At 39.1% G+C, this 19,535-nt stretch overlaps 2 protein-coding genes across 3 annotated transcripts; one reads left to right on the top strand and one right to left on the bottom strand.

Moving 5' to 3' along the window:
• The first annotated feature begins 4,017 nt into the window (after positions 1-4,017).
• oit3 (oncoprotein induced transcript 3) lies at positions 4,018-15,314 on the top strand. Its single transcript, XM_015056189.1, has 9 exons — positions 4,018-4,106; positions 8,231-8,605; positions 9,172-9,273; positions 11,289-11,411; positions 11,495-11,617; positions 12,405-12,565; positions 12,648-13,060; positions 14,362-14,461; positions 14,597-15,314. The coding sequence occupies exons 1-9, from the start codon at positions 4,034-4,036 to the stop codon at positions 14,747-14,749; spliced, it is 1,623 nt and encodes a 540-aa protein (XP_014911675.1). The 5' UTR covers positions 4,018-4,033; the 3' UTR covers positions 14,750-15,314.
• On the bottom strand, positions 14,810-19,472 carry LOC106962040 (group XIIB secretory phospholipase A2-like protein). 2 transcript variants are annotated; one of them, XM_015056192.1, is made up of 4 exons: positions 18,116-19,472; positions 17,572-17,660; positions 16,453-16,618; positions 14,810-16,349 (listed from the first exon to the last, which is right to left on the bottom strand). In XM_015056192.1, exons 1-4 carry the CDS (start codon positions 18,609-18,611, stop codon positions 16,231-16,233), a joined length of 870 nt encoding a protein of 289 aa, XP_014911678.1. In that variant the 5' UTR covers positions 18,612-19,472; the 3' UTR covers positions 14,810-16,230. The 2 variants fall into 2 exon arrangements, with proteins under 2 accessions (XP_014911678.1, XP_014911679.1); XM_015056193.1 differs by having other exon boundaries at positions 17,584-17,660.
• Between the last annotated feature and the right edge of the window lie 63 nt (positions 19,473-19,535).

The following is a 19,535-nucleotide window of genomic DNA, read 5'->3' as shown; positions in this document are numbered from 1 at the left end:
TTCCGCGGAGGAAAAAACCAAAAAAAAATTTGTTTGTTTTTTTTTTTGGGGTGAAATTTAAAACAAAAAAAAAAAAAAAAAAAAAAAAAAACGTATCAAATGACCTAAACTTGTTGATTTAAAAATGAAAATTGATCCTGCCACACCAAAAAAAGTAAATAAATGCAAGTATTTAAAGTTTGTTAAAGATTTTGCAAGCATACATAAACCCCCACTAAATTTCAAAGTAGTTTTTGACTGCTTTAAGCAAAATACTGCACATTTTTGCCACTCTGTTCTGTTTATCATGTTAACAGAGATGCACCGATTACGCTTTTCCGAGCCGATGTTGATTTTATTTACATTTGACTCAACACTGACTTTAATCAGGTTAGTTTTCAGTTTAACAGAAAAAAAGGAGTTACATGATTATCACCATCTAAGCATAATGTGACTATCCTTTTATCAAACATTTTTTTTTATCCAATAAATAATCAGATTTTCAGTATTTAAAGGAAACTTGGTCAGATCGGTTTAATTGGTCAGATTAAAATCTCCTTAATAATAAGTCGATCTTCTCAAGTTGGTAGCAGACAGAGACCAGCAGGTGGCACTGTTTTAAGTTTCATAACTATTTCCAAAAAACCAAATTTGTCTTTTGTTTCAGCCAGCTGAGTGGTGGTGTGCAGCATTGTGCTAGACTGTGCTCCGTAACACCTGGAAAAGCAAAATATTACTGGAAAGCATCTAAAAAAAAAAGAAGATTTAATCTGTAGGGAACCATATGACAATTTTAGCACCGTTGAAAAGGTAACTTTTAAAACTCTTGGTACCGGTAGCCGGCCCATGCCTAAAGTTTTTTTGGGAATGTTTACTCCATGAACTTCTTTCAGAGCGGCAAAGTCTTCTGTTCAGGGTCAGGTTTGTCGGCCCCAGCAGGGGGGCTCGGCATTTCGCTCCCTTCACCATTTTATCCCTTCACACTTTCAGCCGTTTGGTACCATCTGCCATCGGACGGGGCCCTCTAGGAGCGTTTCTTACCCGCTCATGTTCTACTGGTTGTCTGACTCCAATAATTGATATCTACCAGCAGATGGCTGATCAGCGATATCTCGCTTTGATTAGGAGTCAAACTATGTCCTTTTTCATACGAGTCAACTGGTTCAAAAAGGGATCAGAACCTCAATGAGAGGAAATATGGTGTAATTAAAGTTTTCACAAAATATAACATTATCTGTGAGATTTGACTGTTATATGCGCGTTTATCTCTATAATTCATGTAAATACTTTGTGAAGTGATAAAAAAAATTGTTTTTTTTTTTGGCATGAAGAAATGGCTTGAGTAACACTTCATAGGAATATTGGACGCGAATCGACAAAAGTACAAAGTGAGCCCCCTAGTGGTCCAAACCCCATATCTTTTGATCATTTCTTCTTGTTCCAAAGACAAAGCCAGAGGAGTCCAGGACCATCCTGAGCTCGAGTCCTGCTGGGGAGCGGATCTTTCATATTAAAGTGCATGCTTTGGGCTCGAATCATTAATTAGCCTTGCAAATCTAAAGATGGGATAGAGCCTTATCTGGTGCATTGTGTGTGTTTGTTTGTGTGTGTTATTGCTTAGAGAAATTGTGCCTTTCGGATAATAGACGACGTAATCTGTGTTGAGATCTTAAAGTTAAACGAACAGCGGTGTTGGGCTGACGCAGAGACAAAGAAAGGCAGAAACGGGTTTCTTTAGGAAGTGGAAATGCATTTTAAAACGTCTAAGCGGTGCAAAAATGTAAGAAGTTTCTGCATCTGTGATTCTTTTGCTGCTTGTCAGTACAAGTAAGAGTCGATGTTTACTGAATATATTTGCTTTCACACACAATACACTCAGATCCTGTAATAGATGGCTGTTTGTGGTCTGGTTCCTCCCCTCTGCTGTCTCTCTGTCCGTCATCACGTCTTTTTTTTTTTTTGTTCAAATCATACCATCCACCATTTACTGCCTTTTGTTTGTCGTCTTTATTTTTTTCTAAACAAACTATATCAAATATAGGGAAACTTATGCTAAAGAGGGTGTTGCATGAATGTATGTTTACATGGAAACTTATCTAAAAAGAAAAAAAAGATGATTTATTCAAATACGTGCAAAGATAATTTAAGGAACGTCGTTTGTAGAGATTCCTAGTTGTAAAAAGGGACAGCAGGCGGTGCTGCGTCTTTAAAGTCCAGCCTGCCAGACGACATCCAAGTCCCAGCCAACCAACTGCTTAAATCCAGTCCATTTTTATCTTATGTATTCCCAGTATCCTGGTCCTGACTGTGTGTCCTCGCTCTCCGATAAGCGAAAAATCCCAACAACGAAGGCCTGAGAGCCTCTGTGCTAAAGGAGAGATGTCAGATTAATGCTTTAAAATCATGTGGGAACACCTCCATCTTTTCTTTTCACCCATCTTCGCTTTTGTTTTCTCCAAAGTATCATTATTACTCTACATTTTTTGATATGCGTTGAGCTTCAGATTTTTAATTTGTGATTGATTTTGTTTGGACATGCTTGAGATTGAAGCAGACCGTAGGATTGAATGGATCATGCATTTCATTCGGACCTATTCTACTCTGTTGTTTTTGTTTGCTTCAGTTGACATGATGCTGTAATGTTGGCAAAACAAAAAAATAAAGAAAGACAGAGAAATACAATGTAAAATCCTGTATCATTTATGAAATATGTATAAAAGAGAAATGTAATTCAATTATCAATAAAATCCTTATCCAGGTTTTGGAGCTAATGGTCCCAGTGAGAATCTTAGTTTTTATTGTGCAGCTGATGTTTATAGAAATCCATGAATTCCTCATTAGCATCTGGTTTTACTGGAAGATAGATTGTGGAGTGAAATTAAGACATAAATCTATAAATCCTCGTATTATTTGGTTAACAAAGTTTGCCAATGCACAAAAAGTATATTTAAGTCATTACACAAAGAATTATATATTGTAAGTGTTTATGAACAGAGTTCTGGAGAAAAAACATCATACCAGTAGGAAAACTTTGAGGTGGTCAATGTTGGTCAACCTGCTTGATAAAGGGCAAAGTTTGGATCTCTGTTCAACTCAAACATTTTCCAAAACACACCAGCAAGTCCTCCTGTAAATGGGAATAGAACAAAGGTCTTAAATGGCCAAGTCAAAGTACGGACTTAAATCTGATTGATATGTTGCGGCGTGATCTTAAACCGATCTCAATTGAAGCTGCTCGATGTGGCTGGTGGCACGGATGGGGGCAGTTACCGTTTCTCGTAAGGCCAGGTTGGTTTGGACTGTTTTTTCACTTTGATAAGTCAAATCCTCTTTTGAAACCTACTCCTTTTATTTGCTCTGGTTTTCTTTGGTCATAACATAAACCATCTTCTAAAAAAAGAAAGGTGTGACAAAAAAGCAACAAAAGATAAAGAAATCAGAAACAAAACATTTGAGCCACATTTAGTTGTGTTTACACTATCCATCGTGTTTTTAAAGCAAATATTCATTTTAATTCAGTGGTTGAGAACAGTGTCCTCACATAGTTCAAAATAAAGGTTTATAAGTAATTAATTGTGATGTTTAATAACATATCTTCTAGATATTTTGTTCAGTTGAGTTGTGAGTGAAATTCTTCTTGCATAATATGAAGTAAAGTGATTAAAATCACAACAGGAAGTTATAACAACTCACAGTTCAAGATCAACGTTAGGGTCTCTTGTTGAATCAACTTAAGAAAGTTTAATTTTTGGGTTTCGAGTTAACTTTACATGCATCGTTTTCAAATTTAACCCCCTTCAAATGGTTTACAGTGTAGTTTTTACAGCACTGCAAGATCCATTATGCTAAACCAATCACTTCAGTCATTCCCAGCACAACAGCAAATAAATAACTAGTGTAAATGAAGGAAGGACAGAGGACTAACAATGGGAGGATTTGGCCAGTGGAAGGTCAAGAGTTCAAGGTGGGAAAGAGGCTTTCCAAAATGACACAGATAAGAGGCAGCTATTTAAAACAGACCTGAGAAGTAAACTTATTGAAGTGAAGAACTCGGATGAAGCGATCCACCATGATGCTATTGGTTATTCTCAATCTTCTGCAGGAGGTTCTTGGACTTACAGGTGTAGGTGAGTGAATTGTTCAGACGGTTGACATGCAGTGAAGAGTTTATATCTTACCAGTCGTGTTTCAGTCATTTCTTCTGCTTGCAAAACTAAATTACATGGCTTCTCTAGTCTTACGGTATATTACCTCCTATAGTCTTAGATGCGCAACCTTTATAAAGTGGCCAGTCAATGAATACATGTTACATGTGGATTTGAAACCAGACATCAAACCTCATGGCTTGCCTCCAAAATCGAGCTCTATATCTTAAAAATAAACTGTAATCTAGCTTTTTATTTAGCGTTTGATGTAATACCTTCTTCTTTGCACAGCAGCAGTGGTCCACTCATTTTACTCTGGATGTTGAAACGATATATTCTGGCTTTAATTCACACATTTTGGCTTTGCATTCCCATGGTGTTTACACTTCTGTAAAACTGACAAAGGTGGCATTGTAGTTAACTTCAACGTTGTTAACTTACAAAGCAATGGCGTCGACGTCTGGGTTTTCTCAAACTGTTTAGTAAACTTTGTGAATGTAAAGTGGTGAAACAATCTCTCTCTTCTCTTTCTGATACATAGAAACAGTTTTAGAGCTGGGTGGTTTAAAGCAGGGATATTGTTGATTTATTGTCAGACAGTGAGGGGAAAAATCTTTTATTTTATGCAGGTTACACATTCTTTTAACTTTGTGATTTTTTACAGAGTAACCATCTCAGTATTTCTGATGATTTTCCAGTCCTTTTCTTGAGTGAAATAAACCCAGAGATTATCATCCATATAACTGGTGTTTCTTCCAGGAGTACCAGAACTGAAGGAAATGACTTTAATACAGATGCTGTAAAATCATAGCAATCTTCAGCTTTATAGTATTAATAACTAAACTTTAATAAAAATAAGACACAAAGGCATAAATAAGGCAAAAATAAACACTACTCAGACTCATCCGATCTCAGTTGTTCAGGCTCCATCTGGAAGCTTTAATGCTCGCATTAGCATTCGTTCTCATGAGTCAGCGCTCAGCTGTCTCTGTGCAGCTGGAACTGGAGAGCTTCGGGTCAGTCGTATGTCTCCAGCAGAGACATACGACAGAGAAATTGTTGTTAATGTTGGGGGTATTTTTTATTGCCCCGGGGCGAAAGATGAAATGAACGGTCTGACAGGAAAAGCTGCATGTTTAGTTTACTCATTCATCCCATAAAAGGTTGTTTTCATGTTTACTCCTTCTGAAAGGAACAAACATCTCAGATTTCACTTTTTCCATCAGAAACAAAACAAAAAAAAAACTTTACATAGTAGTGAAAGTAATTTGAATTAAATCCACACATTACAAAATGTAACTGTAACCTTTGTGCGTTTTTACGTGACGGACAAACATAAAGTATCACAGAGCTGTTAGGTTGGGTGTTAAAGGGATAAATGTTTAAATTACAGATAAAAATCTGAAAAAAGTGCCAGCCGTGTGTATCCTGTTACTGTTTATGTATTTAAATAATAAGAGGAGAGATGGATGACAGCAAAAAATGCTAATTCCCACCTAATTACACACTGATGAATGTTTGAAAGTTTTTTTTTTTTTGGTAATTATGATGTTTTTCCACTTACCGGTAATAAAAACATATTTAAAATTAAACCATTACGTCAGACCAATAAGAAACACAAGTTTGGTCATAATGAAAACCGTATTTAGTACCTTCTTAAAGGTTGTCCATTTTCAAAAGCTACTTTAAATCTGACAAACATCAGGACGGACAGCTGCTCTGATTTATTGAATACTGTAAATAGTTAAGATAAAACTGAGTGAGCAGATTGTCGGTGAAGTGTTACCAGCTCACCTGTTCCCTGCCTCCATCTTGTCTCTGAGGATGTTGAGCAGATCAACCTCCTGCTGTGTCTCTGTTCCTTCTACAAACTCATTAACAGTCTCACTCTCGCCCGCATTACCCACGCTTGTCATGTCTTCTTTGTTTTGCATCTGCCTCTTAATTACTGTGCTGAGAGGACATGGAGTGGAGAGAAACTATTGACTGTTCTGCTGCACTTTGTTTACAGCTTCCACTTTTTTTCTTTTCAGCTGAACAACTGAAAACAGACAGAAGTTTCAGAATGAAGAGTTCTGTGTTGACAGCTCATTGGCTTTTACCTCAGTCACACCTGACCCCGTGTTTCCATTTATCTTGGTTGGATCCAAACGAGCTGGACAGATTGTTTAGAGGGAGTTATAATGTTTGCTAATGGCAAAGCAGAGACTCTAAACTACAGGTGCATGCCAATGAATTTAAATAAGACAGAGTAGAAAGGTACAGAGGAGAATAAAACGTTAAAATTGTGATTTATCTCAGTATTTCAATTCAAACAGTGAAACTCAGATACGGTCATAATTACATACAAAGTGACCAACCGGTCAATACTTGTTGCTTGTGCACAGGATTTTTTTCTTCCACTCCACTTTCCATGAAAGCCACTTTCAGTGACTGTTTAGTGGACAGTTGTCGAGTCAGCGGTCTTCCCCATCTTTGTATAGGCAGCAATCTCAATCTAAACTGTGTTTTTATTCATTTTATGCAACATTTTGATTTTCTTAATGCAGTTTTCCTTTTTTTTTAATTCACTGCTAGCAATAATCGTCTAAATTAGTAAGAATAAACTCTTGAAACTCGTCACCCTCTCTATAATGAGTCTATATAATAGATGAGTTTTACATTTTAAAGCGACTTCCTGAAGTACATGAACAAATATATTCAAATCAATTAGGATTCAGGTGTAATTAAAGGAGAGAACATCATAGCTAAGAGTCTCATCTAGTTTCACATTAAGCTAAATTAAAGTGACATGTTTTTTCACTAATACAGATTTGATTTCCAAAATGTCGGTCTTCCATCCAACTGTAATGGAGCTGAATTAAAGTACGGCTGTGGCCTCCACAACTCACAGCACTGGAAAATTACCTTTGGAAAGTGTTAGAGAGCCAAGCTGAGGGAAGGATCATAAGAATCAGCCAAGAGTGAAAGCTAATGGCTGTAAGGAATGGGCAGCACGGGTCTGTTTTTGAGTTTCTGGGAGTCACATTCTGCCTCTCTGATGGAAGCTGGTGAAAAATGAGCCTAAGTCCTCAGAAGCCCTGACTGGACTCAAACAGGGTCGGCCGCTCTGCATTATGTTAATGCAGAAATCTCCAGGACAGGCCAAAACTCAGAGAATGCAAATATGGCAGCTTTGATACTATATGGAAAAGGGAGCATTACAGAAAACAAATACTTTTATAGATTTATTTATCAATCTCTACAGATTAATAAATCTAAAGAGGTTTATCCTGTGGTGGATTCTCAATCCATCACAGGACATCAGAGCTGTCTTTAAACTTCGGGTTAGCAGTAAGGAACAAGCATCATGCACCTGTCCTGATTTAAAGATATAAACAGGCCTGAAAATGGATCAAAAACATAGATATACCCTAAACAGATTTCAACAATTACTGCTGAGAAAGACAAGAACCTCATTTTACAGTTATTTTTTCAACAAATCATAACTGTATTTAGCAAATTTGCAATTAGTGTGAAATGATTTTGCTCATATTGTGCTTTTCACAGGTGGCCCTAACAAAAAAGGCTACAATATACTGCCATAAATCTATGATTGTATTTTAAATTGAATCGAATCCAGTGAAGAATAATCAAGTTTCATTAATCAATAATCAAGGAAAAGACAAGTGTTTTGTTGTTGATTTACAATCCAGAAAAAACTTGCTGCTTTCTTCTTGGCTGCACAGGAGGCTCAACTTTTACTTTTCGAAGATGTACGTTTGTAAAGTTGAACATTTGTTTGCAGCCATTTTTATGTGGGAGTGTAAACTGAGGAGTGTGGTCACAAACATCTTATTTGGATTTAAAGTGACCAGAGGCCCTAAAACAACTCATTCTGAAAATAGTAAAACTGACCAGACTGAAATGTTACTGTCTCAGAACAATTTAGTGCACAAAATGAACATGTTTTGTATAGCCCAAGCAAAACATCCTAGCCTGTTCTAAAAAGCGTAATTTTATATCTTATCTTGAGGGACACGATGTTGCTATTTCAGACTGTGATAGTTTCAAAGTTTCTGCTCACACTTGGTATGTTTCTGATGTTGCGCACCCCCTCTTCTCAGCTCTTGACCCCTGCTCTGCCTACATCAGCTTGAACGAACCCTGGAGGAACTCGGACTTCCACGTCAACCGGTCGTCCAGCGTGCCCCTGTGTGACAGCCACATGTCTGGGGAGTGGTACCGCTTCACTGGCATGGCCGGGGATGCAATGCCTACCTTCTGCATCTCTGAGAACCACTGTGGCACCCACGCCCCCGTCTGGCTCAACGGCACCCACCCGCAGCTCCATGAGGGGATTGTGACGCTGCCGGTCTGCGCCAGCTTCAAGGACAACTGCTGCCAGTGGAACGCCAGCATTGATGTGAAGGCCTGTCCTGGAGGATACTTTGTCTACCGCCTGCCCAGGCCTTCTGTCTGCTTCCACGTTTACTGTGGCCGTAAGAGAACATCTCAGATGTTGTTCAGATTCCTTAAAGCTACAATGTAACTTTTACAAAAACATGTTTTTTTTGTTTTTGTTTTTTACATATTTATTAAAACTGTCCTGACAGTGTATGAGACGAATAATCTGGATAAAATTAAGTTTCTCCACCTCCTCCCTGAGCTGCTATTGCCGTCTCAAGAAATGTGTCGCTCCTGGTTACAAACAAGAGCTAGGAGAAGGGGTTAGCACTGTCAATCATGCTTATGTATACGATGCTCAACGTAATAATGGTGCAGAAACGTCTTAGAGTTACAGGAGAACTGTTTATCTGCTGTCATCATTAGCATTCATGGCAGACTAACTATCTGAAGGAGCTGGAGCAGAGGAGAAAGTATGAGCAGCGATACACAAGCGGGATTGACAGCGCTAAGACCCTTATCCTGGCTCTGATTGGTTGGTTCTGTAGTTAGCACTGGGAGTACTGGGTGGGAGAAGGCACAGCAGAGTGACAGTTTTTTTCCTGCTTGTTTAGGAGGCATTTTCATTTTGGTTGATGTTATTTTTGTGTGTTTTGTGCAGATTTCTATGATATCTGTGATGAGGTGGACTGCAAAGGTCCCAGATGTGAGTGCCGCTGTGCGCCGGGAACTGTCCTGGGACCAGACGGGCAGACGTGCTTGGGTGAGACAGGCGGGGAGGGGGGAAGAGATAAACTGTGCAGAAGGCAGAGATAAACCAGGGGACACTGAAAACAGATGAGCAGGAAATGTTTGAGGAAAAACAATAAGTCAATCAATCATATTGAATTTTGGTTTAGCTCCCGCTTGTTTTGACAAAAACCCCTTTATGTTTTTGAACGAGCTGCTTGTTTCTCTGTGTTGACTAAACTTAATGGTTATGTCAAATGGTCAATTTCTCTCTTCACTGGAAAAGTGGAGTAAATAGAATAAGATAAATGAGAAAAACAAAAACTGGATTTGAAAAAACATTGGTGGGTTTTTTTTTAATGCATCATTCCTGCAAAAAAAAAAAAAACAACAAAAAAACTAAACTTATACTTTTATTAATTTTTAAACTGCTGCTGAAAGATTTAAGTGTTTTTTATTTATTTATTTTACTTTCATCCCTCAACAGAAATGATTATTACATTCTGAACTACAGTTTCTGGTCAGATGTTCATCATACGAGTGAATGGCATATTGATTTTGAGCTTTAAATGTTTTATTAAAACTGTTTTTTCCCCCACAAAGTAACAACTTTTATGATTCTTAAAAGTAGAAAAGTTTGGGAGCACAGGGAGGTTTCTGTAACACACATGCAATCTAAGTTTAAACATGCAGGCTAATATACTTACACCCCTAATGTCCATTAGTTGGATCATAATGAGGTGTTATTGATGTGTTTTCATGCATTTTCCCTGCAAAACTTCTGTTTATTGTTTAAGTAAAAGTGGGTTCACTGCTGTTCCAGATTATGACTTGCTTGAGGTCATAAAGTATAATTTTGGAATATCTTAAGCAAGCTGAGATAAAACTACTAGAACAACTCAAAACAACCCTGCAAAGGTAAATCAATTTAAAACAGCTCAACTAATACTGATAAAAAAATTTGTCAAATGTTGAGCCAGAATTATGGCAGAACCTTAGCTACAAAAGAAGTGTGGTTCCTCTGCAACCAACAAACATATAACAAATATTAGTGGGGGTGTATGTATTTATTTCACATAATATTTACTTCAAAACCAAATCAAACTTATGCACCTAAAAAAAATAACACTTAAGTAAATTATATAACAATTTCATCCTGAAAAAAATACTTGTTTAAATGCATGAAGATTTTCTTTTCATGCCACTTTCATGACGTTTATTTGGACCACAAAATAATGCTGCATTTATACAGTTAGTTTCCATGCCACAAATGTTTTTATTTGCTTTTTATCCATATTAGCAGAGAGTGCTCACACCTTGACAACATTATAATACAAGGAAACATATACCTTCTATTTTCTTACATCCTGTTCCTGTTGTTTTCATTTAGCATAGTAAAAGGACAGGGAATTGACAGGTTTCTAGCTATTTTTTTATCTGCATTGCCAGAAATGCAAATCAAAAATTAGCATTTTTAAAAGTGCTAAAACCTTGGCAGAACCCAAAACAACAATGTTTAAAAAGTATTTACGTTTTCTATTTCCCTTGGTTGTTCTCAGTGAATAACTGGGATTAAAAGCTATGCCAGTCCAGTCCGTTTACATAATAAAACCTGACAACTTTTCAGACGCATCCATTTAAAAGTTTGACTAAGGTCAGAGTCTCTATTAAAAATGATGAATGAGTGTAATGTCCTCTGATGTCACGCAGAAGTTTTATGCATCTGTCCAATGTGTGGGAGCCCATAAACCTACAAACTGCCATTATCTCATCAGTCACTCATAAACGCAATCAGGCTTTCTGGAAATGACTTTCTCCATCCTCACTCCGTCCACTCTCCCCTGCACTCCCACATTACTCTTCACTCTTATTCCATCCGTCATTATTTCTTCACCGGGCTCCTCTCTGCATTATAAGCTCCATTTTAAAGCCCATCTATCATCATCTATGAAAATTGAAAATGTATTGCCCGGAGGTGATAAACTCCACCCATCTGCGGCTCATCTGAGGATAGTATCTGACTATAGACTCTGTATCTTCTGTGTTCAGATGTAAATGAGTGTGATAAAGAGAATGGCGGCTGTGCCGAGGTGTGTGTGAACACCAAGGGTTCGTGGCGCTGTGAGTGTGGACGAGGACGCGTGCTGGACGAGGACGGACGCAACTGCAGAGGTATATGACACTCCAAACTGAGGTAATGAAACAGGAACCAGCTTTGCATTCTCACTACTTCCCTCGTTCCTTGTCCTCTGCAGAGATTGCGGGTTGTCACGTCAACAACGGAGGATGCAGCCACGTCTGCTCCCAGATGCAAAACTCCTATCAGTGCAGCTGTCCCCGAGGGCTGGAGCTGGGAGAAGATAAAAGCACATGCCAGGGTGGGTGCCTGTGTGTGAAGCAGGTAGATGTTTTAGTTAAAGAGTAGACACATGCTTTTATTTGTCTCCAGGGGTCTAACAGATAAAAAGCATTTCCAACGGCAATAACAGTTACATTCAGTCTGTGATTGTTTTTATAATAGCTTGTCTTTAACAACTTTCCCATCTTAAAGAAAATATTACAACAGTCACATTAAGCTTTTTCTTTCTGGACATTTTACTTATTATCACATATGATATTACTTTCCAGAACTTACTAGGAGCTTTCCTGTGACTTACCAGATAATTTCTGGAAAAGTCCCACATTTTAAGCCACTTTGTATTATTGTTCAGTACCTAAAAGTACCTAATAAGGTTGAGGAAAGTACCCAATAAGTCCTATGAATACTGTAAAGTATTGCATGTCACGCCATAATCCAGTCCAGCATGTGAAAGTACCCAGTAAGTTCCAGGAAGTTAACTAGTTAGTTCTCTAAAAGGTAAAAGAATGTACATTGAAAGTTTCATGTAAATGACCAAGAAAGTTCAAAGTAAGAACCATTTAAACTCTGGGAAATGAATGATTTGAGTACATGAAAAACGTTTAATAAAGTACCTGGTGAGATCTGGGACTTTGAGCAAAGCTCCTGAGAAGAGTGCCTGCTACGTTTCAGGTAAGTTTCAGAAAGTTACAGAAAATTATCTCTTAGTTTTGGGAAAGTATAGTTTATATTGTGTGTATATTTGCATGATTTTATGTCATTGTGGGGAACAATGAGAGAATATAACTCCTCTCATTCTCACCCAGTGCCAGTCTGGTGTGATCCCAGCTCGATTACGGTGTCAGTTCCTAAAGACCTCGTTGGAGGTCTGGAGCTTTCGCTGTCAAACTCTTCCTGCCGAGGAGTCTCCAATGGCACCCACATCAACCTGAGCTTCAGCCTCAAAACCTGCGGCACAGTGGTGAAGGTCAGCTGCTTTGCTTTACACTCTGAGAGTAAACTGGGTCAAAAGGTGAAAGGTGAAGACTAAAAAAACCGCTTCCTCCCAGGTGACAGAAAACAAGATAGTTGGGACCAACCTGGTGACGGGCCTGCCCCAGAGCATCCCCGGCAGCAGCAGGGACTTAATAGTCCGAACCGGCAAGTTACTGCTCCCGGTGACATGCGAGTTCCCCAGGGAGTACCAGGTGTCGGACGGGTACCAGGCAACTCTGCAGGGCTCGGCCTTGGAGCTGGAGAGCCACAGCGAGGGCGTCTTTGGGTTCAACTTGGAGCTGTTCAAGAACGCAGAGTTCTCTGAGCCCTACCGCAGCCCGCCGCAGCTCCACCTGCACGACTCGCTCTTCTTTGGGGTGGAGCCGAAGGAGAGAGTGGAGGGCCTCTCGGTCCTGGTGGAGAGCTGTTTCGCTACTCCAGGACCCAAAGCCGACCAGGCCCTGAAGTATTACCTCATCAAAGATGGGTGAATATTTGATCTATTTGTTATTTATTTAGCCTGAAACAGCTAAAGACTTAAACTATGCTCTTCATCCGTATGTATTTTTCTGTTGTACATGATTTTTTTCCAAAAAAAAATTACTTCACAGAAAAAAAAAATCTTTATATTCTATATTTATTATTTCACAAGGTTTAGTTAACAATATTATATCAAAGAAACCAAATTTATGTTATTTAACTTGAATTAGTCATACCTCAGATAGTAACTTAAATGCTATTCGAAACTAAAGTTGTTTTAATAGTTGTGTTTTTGGAGCGTCATCGTCTTACACTGGGTTTACAGTTGCAGAAATGCAGCAACGAGCATCTTGGAATTAACAAGTCTCAGTAAAAAAGCGTTTTCTGTCTCACCATCATAAATTTAAATGTTGGTTGTTTCCTAAACTCCAATGGGAGTGTAATTGGATCTGTGTGTTTGGGTCATCTGAGAAAAAGATTGAGCTTTTCAGCAACAAACACGCCTGTGTGGGTTTGGAGTGAAGCATATATATGTGTAAAAGTACCGCATGAGGGAGGATCTGTGATTCTGGAGGCTTTTTGTTTTCTTCCAAATGCTGTATCTTAAATTATTATAAAAATCTGGTGGCGTCTACCAGAAAGTTAAAATTGGGCCGTAGTTGGGTTTTTCAACGGGACAATGAATCATGCCATAAATGTACAATCACAGAAGATCTTAACCAGATTCTGTTAGGATCTCGGGTTGTTTTGACTTGCAGTGGTGGGGGTTTGATTTACTATATTCCATTTATTTCAAGACAAAAAGTAGTCCAAAAAGAGATAAAATAAAATTCTAGTTTGTTATTCTGTGTTCCTTAGTGTCTTTCTTTGATCAGCCTTGTGTCTGTTTTAATTTCCCTCAGTCTTTCTTAGTGGTTTACCATGTTTAATTCTTTTGTCTAGTCATGTGGTTTTATTAGGTTCATTATGTTTAGTCATTCTTTAGTGCCAGATTTATTTTTCTAGTTCCTCTGTTGTGTACTCTCCCTCGGCCTCTGTGCCATTTTCTCTCTCTCTCTATTCACTCGTATGGATTGTTCCAACATTCACACTCCCAGTATTTATTAATTTCTCTCTCATTCCTTTTCACTTGATCCTCTAGTTATTTTTCCCCATTTCTTTCAGGAAATTCTTTGTGTATTTTCTATCTGTAGGTTTCTCTAGATTAGGACAGCTGATGCTGACGAACTGCCTTTAAAAACACATATGGATGAGCAGGTGCTGTTGCCAAACATCCACTGCTTTTCTGACTCTGTTTCTCTCACTCAGATGCATCTCAGATGAAACGGTGACACAGTACTCATCAAAGGACCAGCTCTCCAAGCATTACCACGTCCCCGTCTTCAAGTTCATTGGCAAGGACAGCCAAGTAAGTAAATCTAGCATGCTGGGAGCCAGCTGGTGAGTGTGTGAGTTGCTCTGTACTGTAGACATAGACTGCAATGAATTACCGGTATAAGATGCCGTTTGCCTCAAACAACAATATGGCTTCCTGTTTCTGCAGCAAGTGTTCCTCCACTGTCGGGTGTTGGTGTGCGGGGCAGGAGACACCCGCTGCGCCCAGCGCTGCCGTGGACGTGCACGACGGGAGATTTGGATTAGAAACAATCAGCAAAAGCAAACGTTGAACACAGGACCTATTTACATCCTGCCTTAGACGAGCGTCTCTAGAACAACCAGCAGAAAAATATGTCAGCACATAAATTACTCTTGCAAATGAGGTGACCATTTCAGTTTATTTGGTAGTTAAAGCACCAAATAGATGCAGACATACAGTCCATTGCACTGTCCCTTTAAAGTCCTACACACATAAATACACATACACACAGAATACACATATTCTTCCAAGCTTCAGTGTCTCACAGCTGTATTACTGACATTATAATGATTGACAGTCCCATTACAAACCTGATGGCTGGGCCCACAGCACAGCAGATGTTTATCAGGATGTCACCGTTAGGACATTTTCTCTGGATTGATTGCAACTTCGAGACTCGGACTAGTTTAAATTTCATACCATCATTAACTTGGAAAACAACACACGGCCCTTCCGCTGATGCATTTTGACTCATTTGCTGAGCTTAATCAAAGCACTGGGAGCATGTCAGACATTACTGCGGGCCAGCAGAGATGCGCATCGGTAATAATGCACATGGCTCATCACTCTGGAAGCTAATCTATAGGTAATGTTGACATTTAAGTTCAAATTAGATGGAAAGTAATAAAATAACTTACATAAACTATGTGCTGTAGTAGGCATTTGACTTGGTCTTGAAGCTCTATGAGAAATTTCAGACGGCAGCGCACACACTGTGCTGCTTGCACTCCAGTTATCTTGAAATTTCAATCAGGAGGAAATTAATCCGACCAACATATTCTTCTCATCTTCATATCAGGTGTTTTGTTTGGAGTCATCAAGTAATTTATGGTAATGGAGTCATAAAAACCCAAATTTGACCTACAATGAGGAGGTAAATATGCATAAGCAATTAATTCAGACGCTAAAGGCCGTCTTCAGACTCACAATATCTGTTTGGACCCTGTATTAATAAATCTTCTGAATCACTGAATTCCCCATTTACATCTTTTTAATTTCCTCATCTCTGAATCTTAAAGGGATAGTTCAGATTTTTCCATGATTCTGTTATAAGCAGTTAATATCATGCCTGTTTAACTCTCCTTGCTGTGCCTGTGAAAGTCTGGACAGCATTATACTGATGGAAGCATTATTAGTTTAAATTGTTCAGCTAAGATAATAGCACCCTAGCTTGCTAGCCGTTAGCATTCCATAGCTCTGAGGATTAATGTCACCTTTCAAAAACAGGGAACTATTAAGAGTTTCATCAAATAGCAATAGCTTTGGAGACTGAAATTGTTTTATGAGATTAATTCTTCTGTTTTGCTCACGGCCGTTTTCAGGCTAGCTGTTAGCTTCATCTAATCTGAATTCATGCAAATAAAGACGCCTAAAGCTATTAACTGCTCATAGCCTCTCAGTTAAACTCCACTTCATATATTCTGAACTACTCCTTTAAGAGGGCTCTCTTGAGAAGTGTCTTCTCTTGTTGTAATATGTGGAAATGTCCATGACTCTGTTATCTTTTAAATATACAGAGGAGGGGACCACAGTGTTCTGCGTTACAGTTCATCTTTCTCCTCTCCCTCGCAGATGCACGATGCCCTCTGGCTGTTCATGTAAGGCCTGCAGCCCAGAGTCCACACTGTGTTGTAGAAGGCGTCTGCCATTGATTCACAAGCTGAGGGAAGGAAAATACATGAATGATTTTTTTTTTTTTGTAACTCCTTCCTGGTGGTTATTTTAATAAACAAAACCAAAGTTTTTTTTTGCAAAAATCTCACCTTGCACTTTGGACACAAACCCCAGACTCTTCTTCAGGTCAGAGCAGATGTCATGGAGGCACGAGCGAAACTTGGCATCGCAGTCGTACTTGTTCACACCGCAAGTGTCGTAGCACACATCCAGCTGGTTGCAGCACCTTGTCATAGCAGGGATTCCCACATCAAGCTGGTGTAAAAGAGTTAAATGTCAACTTGGTTCACCAGTGCACAAGGTTCTGTTGTGGTTACAAGAGGTTGTGCGAGAGTTTTTCATTGACTGATGGTGTCAAAAAAATCCTGTCATGTTTATTTTTGCCCCTCAATTTTAAAATGGTTCCATTTCATTTTCATTATGCTTAATGTTCAATAAACTGAACAGATAATCCACGTTGTATCATCAAAATGAAAACATTTAACTTTTTCTCTGACAAAGTTTTGAAATATGGTAACATTTCACTTATTGAAGTGATCAGAAGTCGGCAAGACTTGCTAAACGTTGCCTAATCCTGTAAGCATGAGAATAATCCCACAGCAATGCTTCAGCTGCGTCGTCAGATCATAGGTGATGCTCTGACGGAAATGCTGATTGATTTTAGTGGTATCCGTGATGTTCTCTGTGCGTGAACTTGGAACCGTCTGCACCAAGTGGTCACGTAAAACAATCGTACAAGCTCAACGTACCTGCTCTTAAGTTGTTTACTTATGTGTATTAAATTTCCACCAAAAGAAACTTTGAAATTTTCTAGAAAAATTATGAAAATTTCTGAGTTTCAAGAGTTTAAAATTTTCAACTTTTGAGACTCAGAAATGTCCATGTTTTTTCTGGAAAATTTCTGAGATTAATCTAAAAAATATTTAGCTTTTTCTCTCCAATTTTTGTCTTTACTCTTCCTATTCTCACACACACACACACACATATATATATATATACACATACATACACACACACATATATATATATATATATATATATATATATATAAATACACAATAGCCATAATATGCCGTCATATTGATTTAAATAAAATAAATGACGGAAGACCGCCAGATTTTTTCGGCCCTTCTTACAAAAAAAAACCCATTTAAGGTGGAAAATACTCAGATAATTGTTGCTGATGGTGCTATGAGCAGGCCACCTACAGCAGCATTCACCTGGAAGCCCACCAGAGACGAGCTGCAGCCGTTGGGTTCTTGATGCTTGTAGCCGGGCCGAGGAAGTGGGAGTGCTCCTGTGGAAGAATAAGAATGAACACGGCTGTTCTGTGAAGGCCCCAGACGTTTGTTACAGATCTCTGTCAGGTGTCGTGCAACATCTGTTTGAGAACATCTGCAGCTGATCTTGTGTAGAGATGATTCTTGAAGACCTCAGAGATTTGTTAGACGACATTCATAATCAAACACACCCCCCAATCACAGAGCTACTGTAAATCTCTGCTGTCAGATGTGACGCAACTTCTGTGCACTGATTGCATAACAGAGAGGACCCACGCCCTTCAACAAATCCTTCTTAATTCAGGACAAAACATGTTTATGTATGATCAAAGTAAACCATAAGCACAGTTTTTGGGGATTCCTTAAATCTGCCGTGCTTTTGCTTAACATTTTTTGTTCAGTGAAAAGTATCTGCAACACCTCTGACGGCACCAAAGCTAATATGCAGTGAAAGTGCAAGATTCATCTTTACCATATCGGCAGCGATACTGACAGACACCGTTGTGTCCCCCGACCAGCTCCACCAGGGAGTCGAAGTATCCGTGCACTGTCTGGAAACTGTCCCTGATGGAGTTGAGGCTCCAGCTGCTTGCTTCTTCTTGTGCCAGGGGTTTATTGGAGGCCCTGTTTGTCTGGACTGGCCTGATCTCATTGGCCTCCTCTTCAGGTGGAGGTTGGTCCTGAGTAACGGCTTTCTTTGCAAACCCTTCCATAGCAGCAGAGGCTCCATCGGGCTTATCCTTGTCTGTTTCTGGCTCTTGGACTTGGACTTGAGGTAGGTCTACTCCTGAGTTATCTGCTCCAAATATTTTGTCATCAAAAGCAGAATCTAGAGGGGCAGCTTGAGCGACAACAGTAGCAACTTCCCCGTCCTCTGAGGCTTCAGTCTGGAAGTACCCCAATGTGGCACACATTCCTGTAGACGCACAGAGGAGGAACAGGGCCGCAGTCCCGAGCAACATGTTCATCAGCTGGCTGTAGTCTTCAGTCAGGTTTCAAACGAAGGAAGAGCTCAGACGGTGAGGGACATCCCAAAGCTTAGTTCTCACTGACTCTGTTAGCCTGAGTGCAGACTTTGACCTTTGATTAGGTTCTTGTCGACAGCAAGGCACTCTGTCATATCAGGGGTAAAAGTCCGAGCATATCAGCACATAGAAAGGTCGCTTAAATTCGGCTAATTCTCTCATTTTTAGTCATTCTTAAACACGTCTTTGATCACTTTTACCACAGTTTTTAGTCACAAAGTTTTAAGTAGATTTTTACCATTTGAGTCACATGGAAACTGGAGAAAAATGCTCTTTGTGTTTCTTTTAATACCCCACCCACCCTGCCGTGACCTTTCTCAAGACATCACAAACCTCAAACTATCCTTACTGGTTTTGATAAAGGTCACAGTCTGACAACTCAGCACAGAATGTAAACAGAGGCAAGCATAAAATTATCATTTCCATTGGGAAAACAGGAAGTAGGTTGGTTTTATCTTTTCAAGAGCAGCTTTAAGTGTAACTAATAAAGAACCATAACAGAACTGAAATGAAGCTAGAAACTAATATACAGAACCAGAGCAAAGCCACTGAAAGTATTAGGCGACTGCTCAAATCTGTCCAGTATTGGACTTTTATCACGTTCCTCTGCTGCCCTCTTGTGTTTGTGAAGAAAATTAAACTCCTGCCACAAGGCACAGCTGTCACTTGTTCACACATTTCCATGCAGATTATATCGGTGAAGATGCACCAATATTCAGGTTTGTTTACTCCATGTTTTCATTGTGTAATTTGCTGATAACACTGACAAACGTGTCTGCTTCAGCTATTCAAATAACATGGAAAGTGCCAAATGTTTAATACTAAAACTTATGTGAAGAACATCAAAGTAGGACATAAAAGCAAAAA

This window comes from Poecilia latipinna, unplaced genomic scaffold (genome assembly GCF_001443285.1).
Source record: "Poecilia latipinna isolate Pla-1442-1.1 unplaced genomic scaffold, P_latipinna-1.0 Scaffold1362, whole genome shotgun sequence".
Lineage (NCBI taxonomy): Eukaryota > Metazoa > Chordata > Actinopteri > Cyprinodontiformes > Poeciliidae > Poecilia > Poecilia latipinna.
Note: the sequence above shows the minus strand (reverse complement) of the source record. Positions and strands in the feature narration are given on the sequence as shown.

Coding starts and splice junctions, on each gene's coding strand:
- oit3 (XM_015056189.1), top strand. CDS start 4,034: ATGAAGCGATCCACCATGATGCTATTGGTTATTCTCAATCTTCTGCAG. Junction 11,618..12,404: donor AGATAAAAGCACATGCCAGG/GTGGGTGCCTGT, acceptor ATTCTCACCCAG/TGCCAGTCTGGTGTGATCCC. Junction 14,462..14,596: donor TCATTGGCAAGGACAGCCAA/GTAAGTAAATCT, acceptor CTGTTTCTGCAG/CAAGTGTTCCTCCACTGTCG.
- LOC106962040 (XM_015056192.1), bottom strand. CDS start 18,611: ATGAACATGTTGCTCGGGACTGCGGCCCTGTTCCTCCTCTGTGCGTCT. Junction 17,661..18,115: donor TCAGTATCGCTGCCGATATG/GTAAAGATGAAT, acceptor ATTCTTCCACAG/GAGCACTCCCACTTCCTCGG. Junction 16,619..17,571: donor GCTTCCAGGTGAATGCTGCT/GTAGGTGGCCTG, acceptor CTTTTACACCAG/CTTGATGTGGGAATCCCTGC.